At 43.5% G+C, this 19,585-nt stretch overlaps 1 protein-coding gene across 6 annotated transcripts in view; it reads right to left on the bottom strand.

Annotated features, from left to right (window-relative positions):
• The window catches only part of LOC139268435 (coiled-coil domain-containing protein 171-like), a 413,113-nt gene that overhangs the window by 78,946 nt on the left and 314,582 nt on the right, over window positions 1–19,585 (bottom strand). Inside the window, exon 23 of one of the 6 annotated variants that reach the window (XM_070886622.1) lies at window positions 8,377–8,541. The exons of the other annotated variants lie outside the window; for them this stretch is intronic. Coding sequence (XP_070742723.1) covers window positions 8,494–8,541 — 48 coding nt within the window. The 3' untranslated portion in view covers window positions 8,377–8,493. Of the gene's footprint in view, window positions 1–8,376; window positions 8,542–19,585 lie in introns of those variants that run through there. 6 annotated transcript variants of the gene reach the window in all.

Below are 19,585 nucleotides of genomic sequence, written 5' to 3' on the forward strand. Positions count from 1 at the left end.
TCAGCACTATACCTACTTGATACTACTTTGTTTGCTAAAGCTTTACAAAAGTTAACATAAGCAATTTAATATTGGCCAAATAATAAACATGATCACAGTACTAACGCAGTTTCCCAATCAACAAATGATAGCAGCATTACGAGAATGAGATTGGCATTCCAATACTAAAAATGGAGCTTTACTTTTGGGTCTGTAGCCAACATTGTTTCGATGAAGATTGAGTATATATATCATGAGTATGTTACTTAATCAAACAAGTACCTGTTCCTTTACACTATATTATGACTTAGGTGCCAATCATCTTCAATTCTTTTTGACCAATATAGACTGATACTGTTGTGTATGTATAACATAAGTATATACCCTGTACACTCAATGTACAGTTACATAAGACTACTGGATGTATCTTCACACTGGATACACTATGCTTGTACTACCAGAGGGTGCAACTGGTGGAGACCTAGGGGTCACCTGTACACGACAGGTAACCAGGTATAAAAGGGAGCTCACCATGCTGTACCCTCACTCAGGAGCTGCAATAAATGGACTAAGGTCACCACAGTTCAAGTACAATACCTTACCTCGTGGAGTCATTACTAGAGTGCTTACAGATACAACAACTGGCGACGAGATTACGAATTTCCACGCGACAAATGGCTAATCTTGGCAACTTGCAACAATTCGCCAAAGGGGAAGATTGGGAGGCCTTTGTGGAAAGGCTCGGACACTTTTACATTGAGAATGACCTGGCGGGTGACACACCGACCTCGCTGGCTGATAAGCGCAGAGCTATCCTGCTCAGCAGTTGTGGACCCACCACCTATGGCCTCGTCAGGGACTTGCTAGCCCCAGAGAAGACAACAACTAAAATATATGCGGAGCTCCTAACGATGATACAGGAACAGCTCAAACCTAGAGAGCATCCTCATAGCCAGACACCGGTTCTACTTCCACCGGCGGCCCGAAGGCCAAGAAATCGCAAAATATGCTGCAGACCTCAGATGATTAGCTACGCCATGTGATTTTGGTGACCACCTCACTCAAGCTCTGAGGGACATCTTCGTTATTGGAATTGGCCATGAGGGACTTCTCCACAGGATGCTTTCCGCGGACACCACGGTCACCCTGCAGAAGGCAATTAATGTGAGCCAAGCGTTCATGGCCTCGGCCTGCGATTCCAAGCGGAAGACTCTAACCCGGCAAGTACTTTTAGAGGTAAGGCTGCTGCAAGCAGTCTCTCTCGGGTTAGCGAGAACATAACCCCGTGTCCTTCAACCCCGAGTCCACCACGTGGGGACAACCGGCCAACCCCATGCTGGCGCTGTGGAGGAAATCACAGGGCCCACCAGTGCCACGACAAAGACTATACTTGCAAAGGCTGTAACATGAAGGGCCACCTACAGCGAATGTGCAAGAGAAATTTTACTCACCGAGTCGAAGGAGAGTTGGCCGATCATCCGGACTCCAGCAACGATGGAGAGAGTCCATGAGGCAACTCAGCCCCACAAAGAGGTGTACGGAGTGTTTACCTGCTCCGAGAGCTCTCCGTTGAAAATGGAAGTTGAAATCAACGGTGTTCCAGTCACGATGGAGGTGGACACAGAGGTGAGCCAGTCACTGATGAATCAGGCGGCCTTTGAGAAACTCTGGGACAACCCAATCAAACGACCTAAAATGATCCCGATCCAAGTGAAGCTGCTCACCTTCACAAACGACACCATCGCAGTCATTGGCAGCGTGGATGTCCAGGTGTCCCATGGCGACGCGACGCACAAGTTACCTTTGTGGATCGTTGCTGGTGATGGGTCCAACGCTGCTAGGAAGAAGATGGATGAAACAAATCCGTTGGAGTTGGGAAAACCTCCAGGCCCCGGCGATCGATGTCCTCATCGGCCCCAAATTTGGATCCAGCCCAACACCTGAAAAACCAACTGCCCAACTCAACTGCGCAGAGACGACACAGAGCACTCAACCCAACAGTGAGATGATCCAGCCCAAACGACCCAACCTCACCTTCCAGGCTCCAGTGGCAGGACTCCGGAGGAAGAAAATCGGTGCAGAAGGTAACTTCCCTGTTTCCGTGGCAAACCTGGGGAAAAAAAGATCACCACAGCCTACCTAGTGGAGAGAAAGAAGATGGCGCCTGAAGTAAAGATTGCGGCGGCCAGACCATGAGGGGCAGCGTTGAGGGAGCAACACGTGATGCCAAGCAGCGAATCAGATTGGGGTAAAGATTGCAAGGCCCTCTTAAAGGAGACTGGCAACCCATCACAATTAAAGGGACAGTTCCACTCTTTGTACAGCGATGCCGGTAATACACATGTAAAAGATGTAATTGACAAATGCAAATATGTAAATGTAACTAACCGTGTCGAGTCGGGCGATTGCAGTCGGAGCCAATGTATTATGACAGTAAATAAAGAAATGATGTGCAATGCCGGGTTCTACATGTACGCCGACAAAACTAAGGGCAACCTTCCGTCGGAAGCACCCAGGTCCAGCGGGCTACCCGATCATGTAGCCTGCGCCTCCGGGACCAATATGATGCCCCAGGGAGCGTGGCCACACAGAGAGGGAGTATACCAGCTGCAGGACCAGCGATCAGCGGAAAGCAAAGGCACCACTACTGGTACCCTACCCCAGATCGGCTCTACCTCTCTGGTACTGGGAGCAAGAGGCTAGCACCCTCCAGCCCTCCCAACAGGACCTGGGATGACCAGATTCCCACTACCGCTGAAGGGCAGCAGGGAGACACTGCAGCCCTCAAAGGAGGACAGGGAGTCCACACACTCCTGTGGCTCTGCCCACCACTAGGCAACGGCAAAGGCCCTGAGACTCAGCCAGGTGAGCGATCCGAGCCCACCCAGCTGGCAGGGGACGCAGCGCCACCATCAGACAAACTGGACACAATCCGGTTACTCTGTGTAGAATTTACCAATATTTCGCAAAGTTTCCTGGTACCTTTCCCCTGCAGAGGAGAAGAATCCCTTTCTGGACTTTTAAAATGGAAGGAAAAACTTCAGGACACAAATGAGTTTATAGGGACAGACGAGGCCTGCAGGGGATAAAAGGGGATGCATTCATGGAGATCCCCCCCTGCCCCCCCAGTGTTTGGACTCATAGGAAAGGGAATTTAATTTGGAACTATCTACCAGAAAGTTTGAAATCCTAAAGTGCACATGGAAGAAACTACGAACTTTAGTCAAATTTTGGATTTTTAAAAAGTGAATGTTGGGTCTGCAGGAAAATGGGTGGGGTCAATCTCTAAAGGGCCAGTTTGGACATTGGAGCTAATCAAATTGTCTGGGAACTGTTTACCCTCGAAACCTGTCCCTAGAAGACATTTACATTTTAACAATCGGCCACGGAAGAAACATTATCCACCCCACCCAGAGGACCCAAATGTCACATACATATTCCAACACCTTTTCAACAGGCAGAGAAATATCTGTCTTAGGGCAGACTATCACAATGGACAAGAGCTCATCAACTCAGAAAAGCCTATCAACGCCAGATTAAAACCACTTAATCAAGTTTCAGTTAGCCTGGCTGCAAAATTGAAACAAAGAGCTGGGCAAGATTTGGTGGGAGATAAGGAAGCCTTTTTGGGGTATATCTATTCCCAGTTTTACAAGGAAAAGGAACTCAAGCAGCCGGAGGTGGGGAGTGAAGAAGTAGAGTAGTGGAGAAAACTGCAAGAAATCATCAAGGACCGACTGAGCACGCCAACAGCAAGAGGCCTACGAAACAGAAGATTGTCAGCAACCAAATTGACAACCCGGGCCACCACAACCAGCGAAACGACCAACCGAAACCAACTCAGCAAAAACTGAAGAATCGACATTTATTTCCACTCTACAATCTACTTCTGAATGGCCAACGGGTGAGAAATTACCTAAAAGGACTAACTAAAACTATTCCTAACCAAAGAAAGTGGTTATTTACCCCATACATCCAAAACGCAACTTACCGCATCAACGGACTCACCCCAACTGAAGACTACGCAGTCCGAAGTCCTCTCCTCCGTCCGGGGTACGGCTCGCCTAGAAGACCAACTGCAGCGAATCCTGAAACCGCGATTCACCGTCAACTGGCAAAAGGGATTGGTGAGCATAGCCCCTGAACCCCCAGAGCTATAACTTAGTTAGTTAGGGGAATTGGGAGGGGGAGGCTGGGATAACTTGTGTAAATGTATCTGCATTCTCCTCTTTACCCCATTTAGAGTTTAAGCTGTATTCTTTTCCCCACAGGCTGTATGTTGACAATTTATTCAATGTGTTGTACCCCTCAGTGTGTATTGGTATTACTATTCTGTGTGTTTTATTAAAGGTATGCCTTTTACTTCCTTTTAAACACAATAAAGCCATACCTGCTTCTTACCTTGAAACCGATTGTCTGTCCAAGTCTGTCACAGTACCTTCATAATTCCAGAGTCTAGAACCAAGGGTGTGGGCGATTCAAAACCGCTCATATAAGGTCAGAAGGGAAAGCTGACACCCCCCCCCCCCCCCACCGAAAACCACCCCGTACATCTGGAACTAGCGTCCTCACCCACTTGCACCTACAAAACCCAGGGACAAGACTGTGATACCACGTACGTACCTTACCTGTAAAATGTACTTGTTCCACTACTGAAAAACCCAAACAGTGAAGAAATTAATCCTATGTTCCTTTTTTTTGTTCTTTCCTTCTGTACATGTATGCACATACAGGTGTTGAGCTACACACATGGCCTATATATGGGGGGGGTGGGGGTTGGGAAGGGGAAATGGATGTATGTAGCCATGGGCACACATGGATCACACCCAGAACCCACTCAACCCGCACTGCAACCTCTAACCATCCACTGCTGACCATTGCCCAATGTTGTGGCAATAAGGACTTGTGGGCCAACAGGGAGAGAGCCAAGCCAAAGCATAGTCAAGGTGCAAGGGCTTTGGGCACTCAAGTCTAGAGCCAGAGCACACAATGCAAAGGCTAGTGGCACAGGTTAGGGGAGAGTGATGTTGTGTATGTATAACATAAGTATATATCCTGTACACTCAATGTATAGTTACATAAGACTACTGGATGTATCTTCACACTGTATACACTATGCTTGTACCACCAGAGGGTGCAACTGGCGGAGACCTACAGGTAACCAGGTATAAAAGGGAGCTCATCATACTGTATCCTCACTCAGGAGCTGCAATAAATGGACTGTCACCACAGTTCAAGTACAATACCTTACTTCGTGGAGTCAATACTAGAGTGCTTACAGATACAACAGTTACAATTTTTTTTTACATAATACAGAACTGCTTTCTCTCTGTGGTTCAACATCAATCCCTGTTAGGTGATCTTCTCTCCACAATCCTGAAGCTATACCTGTTCCATAAAATGCCATAGCAGGGTTGTGTGATCGAGAATTAATAATAACCTACTTCTTGCTGGTTTAAACACAAGGGCTAATCACATGATTCTGCTCTACCAGTTGGAGTGAGTTGGAGTTGCGGCTACACTAGCCAACAATTCTCTGAACTGTGCTCCCTGTTGGTGGCATGGAATGAAACTTGTAACCTTGCACTCACTTCCACATGTGATCAGAAGAGATTTTACAACAAATTGAATTTATTTACAATTAGATAGAAATATGAAGTACAAATTTAATACAAACAGCATCATTTAAAAAATTCATGGTCAATTTCCCTTTGTAAGAAGTGCTTTTAAAAAATAAAATGTCTTTTTAGCTTTGAACAACAAAGTCCAGGTTATTGGTTTTGTCTTCTCATACCATTTTGGTATTGTCACATCATGAATCATCTCTCCCTCATGCAGGGAATTAAGTGAGCCTTTCAGCTGATCAATCATGAAAAAGTTGCAAGAGACCTATTTTAATTTAGTTTACACACAAAGGGCCCAAGTTTACCCCCAGTGTTAGAATGGTGCATAGTGCGCCGACTTTTTAAGAACAGAAATGGCGCCTATTATTTACCTTGGTATTCTCCCCTCTGTCTGGTCGATCTAGGCCCTTGGCGCAGTGCAGCAGAATGCATGGAGGGCGGAGCTAGGTCCCGGCACTGAAAACAGAGCCGGGATCTCTGCACATGCGCACTAGAGTGTGCGCGCATGTGCAGTAGTTCCTTGCAGCCCGAATCTGTGCAGGCTGCGTGGGAGGGATCCAGAGAACGTCGCCCCTAGCCCTTGCCGAATGGGCTCACCAGACATTGACGATCGGGACTCGGGCTTCCCTCCCATTCAACTCCCCCCCCCTCCTCCCTCCCTCCTTCCCGTTCAGCTCCCCCCCACCTGTTCAGCCTCCCTCCCGCCCGTTCAGCCTCCCCCTCCCTCCCTCCTTCCTGTTCAGCCTCCCCCTCCCTCCCGTTCAGCCTCCCCCCACCTCCCTCCTGTTCAGCCCTTCCCAATCCCCTCTCTCCTCTCCCCCCCCCCCCCTCCCCCACGTCGTTGGCGGGGCCCACGCCCCCGGCATCTTGCTGGGGACGGGCCCCGTCCGAAGTGTCAGCAGCGGCAGCCCGGCCTCTTCTTCGTTGGCAGCGGCGGGGCTCGTTCAGCCTCCCCTCCCCCCCCCTCCCCATTCAGCCTCCTCCCCCCTCCCCCGTTCAGCCTCCCTTCCCGTTCAGCTTCCCCGCCCCCGTTCTCCCCCATCCCTCCCGTTCTCTCTCCCCCATCCCTCTCCCCCTCCCTCCCGTTCTCTCTCCCCCCCTTTGTCTCCCCCCTCCTCCTCTCCCTTCCCCCTCCATCCTCCTCTTCCCCCTTCCCTCGTCCTCCTCCCTCCCTCCCCCCCCCTCTCCGCTCTTCCCTCCCCCCCCTCTCCCCTCCTCCCTCCCTCCCCCTCTCCCCTCCTCCCTCCCTCCCCCTCATCTCTCCCCCCACCCCTCGGTCTCAGAAACACAGAGAGACACTGACAGAGACAGAGAGAGAGAGAGACTGTGGGGGGGGGGGGGGGGGGGGTGGGTGCCTGTCCCAGCACGCTGTTGGAGGGCTCCTGGTGCTGCAGTAGGTGAGTAGAAACAATTTTTTATTTATTGATTGATTTTCTTTTATTTTTTCATTTTTTTTTGATTTATTGGTTGATTTATTGATTTATTTATCATTTATTATTGATGATGGCTCTTTAGTTGTAAAAGTGAAGTGTTTAATGTTTGTAAACTCCGCCCCCCCCCACCAGCCATCTCTTGTTCCCTACGCCTGATTTCTAAATGTAGGCGAGGTTTTTCTGAGTGTACAAAAATCTACACTTACTCCATTCTAAGTTAGTTTGGAGTAAGTTTTCGCTGCTAAACTTGCAAAGCAGGCGTAAGTGGCTGGACACGCCCCCTTTTGAAAAAAAATCTGTTCTAAAATGAAACTATTCTAACTCACTAGAACTGAGCAAACTAAATGCCGAGAATTGCAATTTCTAAGATGCTCTATTCTAAACTAGTTGCTCCAAAAAAAATAGGAGCAACTCAGGCCGAAACTTGAGCCTAATCTTATTATATTATATTCATAAATACAATTGCCAATGCTACATACCCAATTATTCTAATAAATATACTTATGCAAGTGTGGAATCACTAGATTCAAATAATCCAATCAGCAGATAAAATAAATTTGTCTATAAATTTTACTCAATTCACAAACAATTCTTTTAGCTAAAGTATAAGCACACAATTTGCTTGTTCAGATTCCAGAAGCTCTTGCTATTTACATCAGTGCAGCCATTAGTAATTTAAATCAGCAAGTCTATAAACTCAAGGATCAAAAAATACCTTCCAATCAATAAAAAATTGAAACAACAAAATGTTACACAAGCATAAACATAAAATGATCAAATAGTGACTTTCTCCCTCCATCCCCAAGAAAGAGGAATTCAATACCTGTCAAACTGAAATCCGCAGTTAAAGTTAGATTTGACATATATATATATATACTTACATACATACAATAACAAATATCATGATATATACACCTAATTTTCATTGAAACAATAATATACTAGAAATACATGGACTCAATCTGAAAAAATTGTCTTGCTTGTTGACCACAGATCTACAAAGACGAGTTCTTTGGAGAGTAGATAGAAAGCAGAAATAGCTGTTGTGCACCTTAATTGAGCTTCGTTACTACACAGGATTACATTTCAAAGTGCTTACCAATGCACCCACTCACAAAATACCTAATGACATGGTTAAAGTTTTTGGATTGAGACTCTGCAAAAAGTCTTGATGGACTGCACAATGTCTGCATTCAATCTTTAAAATAGTTTGTCTTGTTCGGTGGTGAAGCTGTCACGATTTAGACTAGTCAGCATGGGGAACCAGAGTACTCTCTGCTTATTGTCCTTTCTGATGTAAGACCAGAAAAAGTCTCAAGAAGAACTAGGGGATCAGAGTATCAGGATTTCCATGGACATAATAGATGCAATCAAGACCAATCCGGCCTTCTCCCTCCATTATATAATGACTAATAGATCTGAGGATAGAGAGGAAATGAACAGAACAACTTTCTTTACTAGCCAAGTGATGGACCATCCAATGTCGAGGCTTCAGTTTCTGTGGCCTGCAAGTAAAAGGCAGGCAGCTATTTGATCTTCAAAGACAAGTAATGCCACTTGTAACTGAGAAATGAGCTTTCAGGATCATGGACTTGTCTTTTCATCACAGGATTCTTCTGAACATTGACTCCAATGCATACAATTTCTCAGTTGCACTTCAGCTGTGACTGCTCACAATTTACAAGGCACAGATGATTGAGCACCTGCACTTTTTGAGGCAGTATTGTGAGGTTGCTCACTCCCATGTCTGGCCTCAAACAAGCAAGCTGAAATGTATCATTCGCATTTCTGAGATGTGAAATTATCTATGACAAGAACTTTTATAAAGACTTTGGGCAAAAAGTTAAGACAATATGGCAATATAATGTACTGGTATCGTTTACCTGCTATTTGAAAGCAAAGCTGTTGAATATTGAATGTATATCATAAACAATGCAGAATGCATGAATATTAGGCTTCTCTCACTTACATGATAAATAAATAACATACTCCATATTTGCTGCATATTATTAACACTTTAGTTCACTTAATGGGTCTGAATTTGCGGTTCTTATGTGTGCGTACAAGGTACGCATACACCTGTAGGGGTCCCGCAAGTTCCAGGTTTAGGCATGCACTGCGTATGTACTGAAACCCGGAATTTGAGATCTATCAAGAATCCTCTTGACCGATCGTATGAATCTGAAAAAAATGTGCCTCGACAGGCAGAGAGTTGGGCTTCTGCCCAGCGAATGCCCTTGAAATTGTTATGCCTGGTAAAAGCGCAAGGCCTGCTTTTATCAGCATAAAAGTTTTAAAAAATAGAAAAATAAAATGTTATCACTCATTTATGCATTAAAACCCTGTTCAATAAAGTAAGTTTATTTTTAGCCCTGTTAAAACATGTAATTTTTTTCTTAAAAATTAAATTTCTGTTAAAAATATTTAATTAAATGGCATTTTAATAAATTTTAAATATGTATTGCTTTTTTCATTTATGTCAAGTGTTTGTGTATTTTTTAAGTAATTCCCATTCGTACTTATGGGAGTTCTGTACGAATGGAAACCCCGTAAGTATGAATGAAGATTCCCTTCTTTTATTGGTTGGGCAAGCCCACGTGATCCCAGGGGCGCTTGCAAACCGCATGCGCCCCTGGGATACGTGGGTCTTTACCCGCGGGTACCTGTGGCATTTCAATTATTTTTGTCCTGTTAAATTTCTAGAGACACGACTTGTCAAGTCTGTAAAACCTCCAAGTAAACTAAAATATTATTGTTAAGTTGCAGCAATAATGAGCTCTTCCTCACTTCAATTCTGTATTAGGCAGCCTTCCTTGAATTCCAGACAGGGATATTAAAGTACAACAACTTATATTTATATAGCTCCTTTCATGTAAGAGTGTCCCAAGGCACTTCTCAGGAGGAGTAGTGGACGCAGTTACATTCCCAAAAGACTACAATATTAAAACTCATAGCATTTCAATATTTACAATTTAATTTGAATGCATCATGGAGCAAGTGATGCAAACTGCCTCTGTGAAAGTTATTAAAATGTTCTTCCTGCTGTGACCAGTGGCAAAGACTGAGGATAAGTTTTTTTTAAAAAGCAGTCTCTGTCCAAATACCAGCAACAATTATTCAAATGAAGTGTAGACCAAAAAGTGTATGCTCTACCTGTATGAAAATATCGAGTTAGACCACATAACAAAGACTTTATCATGCTGCTTTCAAATCCAGACAAAGACAGTTAAAAGGGCACTTTAGGAAACTTTTTTTCTCCCCTTACTCTTCCTCCTCTGCAGGGTGTGACTCGTGCTGTGGTACTTTAGTGAGTGGTTATTCCATACGTGTGCACTTCAACAGTGAGTGTCGTACATTTCCAGCAGAGGACATTGGATTGAGGAGGAACCAAGCCCATTTTCTCCATCTGTGTATTGTTATACCATCACCCATCTATGCACTAGTTGAGGTGCAGTGACTCAGCATAGGCCAGGGATCTATACTAAGGCCTAATACAAAAGCAAAATACTGCAGATGCTGTAATCTGGAATAAAAATGGAAAATGCTGGAAATCTCAGCAGGTCAGGCAGCATCTGTGGAGAGAAAGCAGAGTTAACGTTTTGGGTCAATGACCCTTCGTCAGAACTAGAATGTTCGGAAAGAATGGATTCTTAACAAGCACTGAAAGAGGGAGGGGAAGAAAGAACAAAAGGGAAGGTCTGTGATAGGTTGGAAGACAGGAGAGATTAGAGAGACAAAAGGGATGATTGCCCAAATTCAAATGGTAATGGCAGGAGTTAGAAAAACATGAGTCAATATAGGGTGTGAATAGCGAGATAATGACCAACTGCCATTAGAGACAAGGGAAAAAAAAAAGAAACAGACTCTGAGAGGGGCAGGGGGAGGAGGGGAGAGGGGAATAGGGAAGGAAAGGGAGCCAAAGATTGTTGAACATCGAGTTCAACAATTTCAGAGTGTAGCCGCTGCCAATCTTTGGCTCCCTTTCCTCCCCTCTCTCCCAGAGCCTGTTTCTTTTTTTCTCCTTGTCTCTAATGGCAGCTGGTCATTATCCCGCAATTCACACCCTATCTTGACTAATGTTTTTCTAACTCCTGCCATTACCATTTGAATTTGGGCAATCATCCTTTTTGTCTCTCTAATCTCTCCAGTCTTCCATCGTATCACAGGCCTTCCCTTTTGTTCTTTCTTCCCCTCCCTCTTTCAGTGCTTGTTAAGAATCCATTCTTTCCGAACACTCTCCAGTTCTGACGAAGGGTCATTGACCCGAAATGTTAACTCTGCTTTCTCTCCACAGATGCTGCCTGACCCGCTGAGATTTCCAGCATTTTCTGTTTTTATACTAAAGCCTTCCTGGTCTGCATAGCCCAATGCCACACTACACACTACATTTCCTCATTTTAATCATGGAGGAACTTATTTAAAAAAAGGGGTACTGTATGCTGGATTTCTCAATTAATCAGAAACCTAGAAAATGCATGTGATATCAGATAATGTGTTATATTATCCACAATATCTATTGTAATTATTGGAGATTACAGTAAATAAACTTTGTACAGCAAAAATTTTAAACCCTTAGAGTAACATTAAACCACCTTTTTGCAGTTTCTGTATGCTCACTTAAATGTTTCTAGCTGTAATACAGCCATCTTGCATGAGGCAATACTTATACAAACTGTATGGAAATAAGTTATTTTACTACACAGTATTTATCTACAGTGGCAGCAACATTTGAAGTTATGATTTCCATACAATTTTAGAACTAATGATCACAGAACATGTCAACTGCAATTACAGGTTTTCAGAAAATTTACAAAGATTAAAATACAGCATAGAAGTTTAATATTTTTAACATATATGTTAATGTTATCAAAAGACATCAAAGAACTATACCTGTTTTGGACAAAGAAAGATTGAGAGTGCACAAAAAAGGCCTTTAAAATATTTAAAATATTGAGTGGCATAGATAATATAGATGGTTAACACAGAATTAGAAGAATTGAGTGCAAAACTGACAGCCTGGACAAATTGATAAGGTGAATAAACATCTCGAGTAGGAATAGGATTGAAAATAGTGAGGTTAACTATAGTTAAAAATGATCAAGTACCTTATGGAACATGATGGTTCCTGGCCTACTGGGACCATAGAACTGGTGAAACTGAATGCATAGAAACATAGAAAATAGGTGCAGGAGTAGGCCATTCAGTCCTTCGAGCCTGCACCGCCATTCAATGAGTTCATGGCTGAACATGCAACTTCAGTACCCCATTCCTGCTTTCTCGCCATACCCCTTGATCCCCCTAGTAGTAAGGACGACATCTAACTCCTTTTTGAATATATTTAGTGAATTGGCCTCAACAACTTTCTGTGGTAGAGAATTCCACAGGTTCACCACTCTCTGGATGAGGAAGTTTCTCCTCATCTCGGTCCTAAATGGCTTACCTCTTATCCTTAAGACTGTGATCCCTGGTTCTGGACTTCCCCAACATTGGGAACATTCTTCCTGCATCTAACCTGTCTATACCCATCAGAATTTTAAACGTTTCTATGAGGTCCCCTCTCATTCTTCTGAACTCCAATGAATACAAGCCCAGTTGATCCAGTCTTTCTTGATATGTCAGTGCCGCCACCCCGGGAATCAGTCTGGTGAACCATCGCTGCACTCCCTCAATAGCAAGAATGTCCTTCCTCAAGTTAGGAGACCAAAACTGTACACAATACTCCAGGTGTGGCCTCACCAAGGCCCTGTACAACTGTAGTAACACCTCCCTGCCCCTGTACTCAAATCCCCTCGCTATGAAGGCCAACATGCCATTTGCTTTCTTAACCGCCTGCTATACCTGCATGCCAACCTTCAATGACTGATGTACCATGACACCCAGGTCTCGTTGCACCTCTCCTTTTCCTAATCTGTCACCATTCAGATAATAGTCTGTCTCTCTGTTTTTACAACCAAAGTGGATAACCTCACATTTATCCACATTATACTTCATCTGCCATGCATTTGCCCACTCACCTAACCTATCCAAGTCACTCTGCAGCCTCATAGCATCCTCCTCGCAGCTCACACTGCCACCCAACTTAGTGTCATCCGCAAATTTGGAGATACTACATTTAATCACCTCATCTAAATCATTAATGTACAATGTAAACAGCTGGGGCCCCAGCACAGAACCTTGCGGTACCCCACTAGTCACTGCCTGCCATTCTGAAAAGTACCCATTTACTCCTACTCTTTGCTTCCTGTCTGACAACCAGTTCTCAATCCATGTCCCACCCTACCCCCAATCCCATGTGCTTTAACTTTGCACATTAATTTCTTGTGTGGGACCTTGTCGAAAGCCTTCTGAAAGTCCAATACACCACATCAACTGGTTCCCCCTTGTCCACTCTACTGGAAACATCCTCAAAAAATTCCAGAAGATTTGTCAAGCATGATTTCCCTTTCACAAATCCATGCTGACTTGGACCTATCATGTCACCTCTTTCCAAATGCGCTGCTATGACATCCTTAATAATTGATTCCATCATTCCATCATTTTACCCACTACCGATGTCAGGCTGACCGGTCTATAATCCCCTGTTTTCTCTCTCCCTCCTTTTTTAAAAAGTGGGAATAGGTAAATATGCTAGAGCTTTGCTTAATTACCTTCGAGAGGGCAGGGAGAAACTCTGCAGAGCCTTTCCCCAAGAAATTAAATAAGTGGTTACCAGTCCATAGTAGTGCTAATCTGTGAACTGAGTTGATTTGATTGGCCTGAATGGAATTTTATTCTTCCATGCTTTCCTATGTTCTGAACTTTTTCACTAAAATGTGTGCTCCCAGAGTAGTTGTTGCAAAGAGGTCCAAGTTCAGAACTTAATCCAATAAGTGTGTGTAGGCTCAGCCACTCTATTCTACCATCACTACATCAGGATTTGTGCTGAGCTGGAGTATGTAATGGCTACTGAGTTTAGATATTGCGGGCAGCATAACAGGTTTACCCATTGTTAATATTTATTAGCTGGAGTAGAATAAACATTGGTAAATATGGTACTAGCCTATTTTATCTTCGTCTCCAGGGGCTACTTCCATTACTACAACTCAACTCTTGGCAACCAACTCCATTTATACTGGCAACATGGTTGATATTTTACCCTGCATTTCCAGGCATTCCTGAAATATTTCAAGTGATTTCAATTTTTCCTTCAGAGATGGGGCTTGTCTGAATGTTGTAAAATTGAAGCAAGACATTGTATACTGCCCAGCTGTTGTGTAAAAACACAGCTTTGATCCATCAAGGTTTTTACAATCTCTCTGCAGCTAAAGAATCCCAAGTTTAATTTGACTAGGTCAGAATGACATGAAGCGATGCAAATGATGACACACTGGACAGTACAGCTGGTTGATGATGACAAACTGGTTTAACTATCCAACACCTGCATATCCTGCAAATTGATTATCAGAAGAATGTCTGCAATGTAATTTAGCCCCATCGCCCCCCCCGCCCCCCATTGTTGAGTCGGACACAATCTAGGGCAACATCTTTTGCTAGTTTGCTTTTTTTGCTCTCAATCACCAAGCTACTATTTTTTCGGTTACATAAAATCAATATTGTAATTATATACAATTAAAGATATATTCAAGTAGGGAAGAAAAAATCTGTTCCAATTATCCTTTTTGCAGTAATACTTTGGAAGATCAAATTCAAGATAGGTTTTCAACTATGCCAAAATAGATTATTTCTCAAGCAAGCAAAAAGTTGAGATCTTTTTATTCCCATCATTTTCTCCCCTGCCATCGAATCTGCTAATTTGTCTCTGATTCAACCCCCCTTCCTGGCTATTCTTTCGGGTTAGTCAAACCATTCACAATCTTGGCATAATATTCGATTCTGACCTGAGCATTAAACCCTAAATCCATCATTAAAAGTTCTTACTTCCACCTTTGCACATTTCCTGCCTCCACCCCATACACTGATGAAAAGGGGTCAGAGGGTCTAGTAAGGAGGAGGAACTGAGGGAAATCCTTATTATTCGGGAAATTGTGTTGGGGAAATTGATGGGATTGAAGGCCGATAAATCCCTAGGGCCTGATGGACTGCATCCCAGAGTACTTAAGGAGGTGGCTTTGGAAATAGCGGATGCATTGACAGTCATTTTCCAACATTCCATAGACTCTGGATCAGTTCCAATGGAGTGGAGGGTAACCAATGTAACCCCACTTTTTAAAAAAGGAGGGAGAGAGAAAACAGGGAATTATAGACCGGTCAGCCTGACATCGGTAGTGGGTAAAATGATGGAATCAATTATTAAGGATGTCATAGCAGTGCATTTGGAAAGAGGTGACATGATAGGTCCAAGTCAGCATGGATTTGTGAAAGGGAAATCATGCTTGACAAAACTTCTGGAATTTTTTGAGGATGTTTCCAGTAGAGTGGACAAGGGAGAACCAGTTGATGTGGTGTATTTAGACTTTCAGAAGGCTTTCGACAAGGTCCCACACAAGAGATTAATGTGCAAAGTTAAAGCACATGGGATTGGGGGTAGTGTGCTGACATGGATTGAGAACTGGTTGTCAGACAGGAAGCAAAGAGTAGGAGTAAATGGGGACTTTTCCGAATGGCAGGCAGTGACGAGTAGGGTACTGCAAGGTTCTGTGCTGGGGCCCCAGCTGTTTACAATGTACATTAATGATTTAGACGAGGGGATTAAATGTAATTTCTCCAAATTTGCGGATGACACTAAGTTGGGTGGCAGTGTGAGCTGCGAGGAGGATGCTGTGAGGCTGCAGAGCGACTTGGATAGGTTAGGTGAGTGAGCAAATGCATGGCAGATGAAGTATAATGTGGATAAATGAGAGGTTATCCACTTTGGTGGTAAAAACAGAGAGACAGACTATTATCTGAATGGTGACAGATTAGGAAAAGGGGAGGTGCAACGAGACCTGGGTGTCATGGTACATCAGTCATTGAAGGTTGGCATGCAGGTACAGCAGGCGGTTAAGAAAGCAAATGGCATGTTGGCCTTCATAGTGAGGGGATTTGAGTACAGGGGCAGGGAGGTATTGCTACAGTTGTACAGGGCCTTGGCGAGGCCACACCTGGAGTATTGTGTACAGTTTTGGTCTCCTAACCTGAGGAAGGACATTCTTGCTATTGAGGGAGTGCAGCAAAGGTTCACCAGACTGATTCCCGGGATGGCGGGACTGACCTATCAAGAAAGACTGAATCAACTGGGCTTGTATTCATTGGAGTTCAGAAGAATGAGAGGGGACCTCATAGAAACGTTTAAAATTCTGATGGGTTTAGACAGGTTAGATGCAGGAAGAATGTTCCCAATGTTGGGGAAGTCCAGAACCAGGGGACACAGTCTAAGGATAAGGGGTAAGCCATTTAGGACCGAGATGAGGAGAAACTTCTTCACCCAGAGAGTGGTGAACCTGTGGAATTCTCTACCACAGAAAGTTGTTGAGGCCAATTCACTAAATATAGTCAAAAAGGAGTTAGATGAAGTCCTTACTACTAGGGGGATCAAGGGATATGGCGAGAAAGCAGGAATGGGGTACTGAAGTTGCATGTTCAGCCATGAACTCATTGAATGGCGGTGCAGGCTAGAAACATATTTTCTATGTTTGTAACACATGTCTTCGTCAGTTCCATAATCGACTATTCCAACACCTTCCTAACTGACCTCCAAACTTACTTCCTCCATAAACTCCAAACCTTCAGTTGTCCCCCACTATGTTTAATCGTCCATCACCCCCACCTTCACTGGCCTCCACAGGCTCTCCACTCCCCAACATATTAAATCCCTCCATAGCCTTGCCCCACCTTAACTTTGCGAGCGCCCCATACCCTATAACCCTTTCCAAGGATCATGTTCATCTGATTCTGGCCTTCTAGTCATGCCCTCTGCTTTTGCCCAACATTGGCGATAGAACCTTCAGTCACATCAGTCCTGCTTCCTGAAACTCCCTTCCTTGACCTCTTCTTCTCTCTTTCCACTTGAAAAACATTGTCCTCTTCATTCAATCTTTCTGCCTCAACTCCTAATCTGCCTCTGTCTGGCTAAATATTAATTCCTAATGACCATTTGTGAAGCATTCTATGTTAAAGGCGTTATACCAATTCAAATTGTTGTGATTTAAGGTTTTTTCCTCATTTCTAAAAGTTCTCATTGCTCTGTGATAAGATCACTTTGTGGGTGGAGGTCAGGTGATTTTTCAAGGCTGGTTAATTTCATAAATTAAGGGAAAATCGACTCAAAATTTTGCATTGTCTGTTTGAAGTATTGACGTGCCTTAATTTAGGACCGCACTTCTTTCTGTATAACCACTGAACTAGCTTCCCCCGCAGTTAATTACATTTACTGTTATACCTTTGTGTGCAAATAACAATTGTATTAGTTAGACACTGATGGCCACCATCTCCATCAAAACAGCATTTTGCGGTAGTTGTGCTTTTTCAGGTAAAATCAATACTGTTGAAGGTCTACTACCTCCGGGCACTGTACTTAATAGGACAAGTTCCACAAGCACTGGAAAAATTGCCATAGGATCATTGTGCACATAAGCACAGTTGTGCAACTGAAGTAGAAAGCTGATCTCACTGGATTTGATGTCGACAGCTAATTTTACTAATTTACATATGCTCCGTGTAGATTGAGCCTTGCACAGGGACCATAATGAAGAGTGGCCTGTTGGATCCCTTAAATGATTAGAGGATGTTGCCAGTTAAAGGCAAATAGGCTCATATAGGAGGATAAAAATGTTGAAGCCTTTTTCCAAGGCTGAAATATGGTCACATTTTTGCAAAGCAATGTTCAAAATGTCAATCCAAAATGCCATTATTTAAAGATTCCTGTAGATAAACAGCATCTCATCATTTCCCCAATAACATATTATTTGTATACATGTCTTTTCTGACTATTTTGTCAATTTGGCTTTACCTATTACACTTGCATAAAAATGTTTTAGTCAATTATACGCGGAGGTTGAATGAACAAGGAAGGCATTACTTATGACTTTGCTTCTATAAAATCTTGCCCATATCCTGAGCGGTATGTGATCTTGATACAAAAACAAGGCCCAGATATGAAACACCAACAAGGAATGAATGTTACCAAAAGAAAAGAATATTTTGATTTCTGTATTCTTCTGTGAAAATGAGTTCTTCTTCACAGATCATAGATTAGAATCACAGATATTTACGGTACAGAAGGAGGCCATTTGGCCCATTGTGTCTGTGCCAGCTGAGAGCTAGCCAGCCTAAATCCGCTTTTCAGCTCTTTATTAATAGATATTCAGACATCTATTTTAGGCCAAAAAGCTTCTCCTCAGTGAAAGAGAAGCAATGTCAATAAAGCGTACACGTGAGAGTCAGGTGTCAATTGGGGGCATCTACTGCACTATTGTGCCTCTGGTGGCTAATTGTACACAGCCAAATGTGGCTTCATGGAAAAATAACTTGATTTTGCCTCACATGAAGAGGATGTTGAAGCCCAAGACTGCATAATTTCTGCCTTGAGGCTCCCAAGAGATGGTAGCAAACATCATATGGAATAATCTCATCAATTTAATAGAATATGTAGTGCACTATAAAAACAAAGGCGAGAAGAAAAGAGAGAAGGCAAAGTTAAGGAGTGGCTGCTGGGCCTTTCACTTTCAAGTTGAAAGTTCAATCAGCAGTTGGGTCTTATCTTATTTCCAGAGGAAAACATTTTCCTGTGCCTTACAAACTGATTTGTACACCCTCACTTGCAAAGGTGTCATTTGGAAAGCCTGGATGTAAACCACTTGCCCTTCCTATTACTATTCTTTCATTCGTCTTTTTCACAATTGTATTTCACAATTTGCTGGAATTTTTATTTTAGTTTGATACAGTGTGTGTATGTTTGAATTACCATATGCCTTGCCTTTTTTAATGATTTAGTTAGTAAATTAATTTTTCTTTACACATATTGTACACTTATTGTAGTGCAGGGACCTGTTCATTTCTTAAAAACAAAAGTAACCTCCTATGAAAATGGACGACATGCCACAAGAAATTGCCTGTTGTGAAACATAGAGGGCTGGATTTTGCGGGGGTCAGTGGCGCGATCGGTGGTGGGTCGGGTGAGAAAGTATTCCCCCCCCCCCCTGCTGTGAACCCACCTTTACCAAATGTCAGGTCTGTCAGCACTGAGCAAACCCAACAATCAGCGGTGGGGGAGATATTTAAAATCATTAGTGGCTTGTTTACAGCCACTTAATGTTTCCCCCCCCCCCCCCCCCCCCGCTTTTTGGACTTGACAGATCGCCCACCGATTTCCCGCTGTGCCTAGATCTCTGTGAAGCTGAGGTGGGAGGTCAGCGACCATTGAATCAGCTGATGAACTGACAACTTCAAAAGTTCCCAGCTGATTGAGAAATGTTCCTTTAACCACTACCTTCTCCAAACTGCAATTCCACTACAGGTTCAGGATGCTTCCAGTCTTTATGCAAGTCTCCATCCAGTCTGACCTCATTACCTTTCACTTCTGTCATCTCTACTTTACCTGCCATCTATTCCATCAGCATGGGTGCCCTTGAA

The sequence above is a fragment of the Pristiophorus japonicus genome, chromosome 1, assembly GCF_044704955.1.
Source record: "Pristiophorus japonicus isolate sPriJap1 chromosome 1, sPriJap1.hap1, whole genome shotgun sequence".
Classification (NCBI taxonomy): Eukaryota; Metazoa; Chordata; class Chondrichthyes; family Pristiophoridae; genus Pristiophorus; species Pristiophorus japonicus.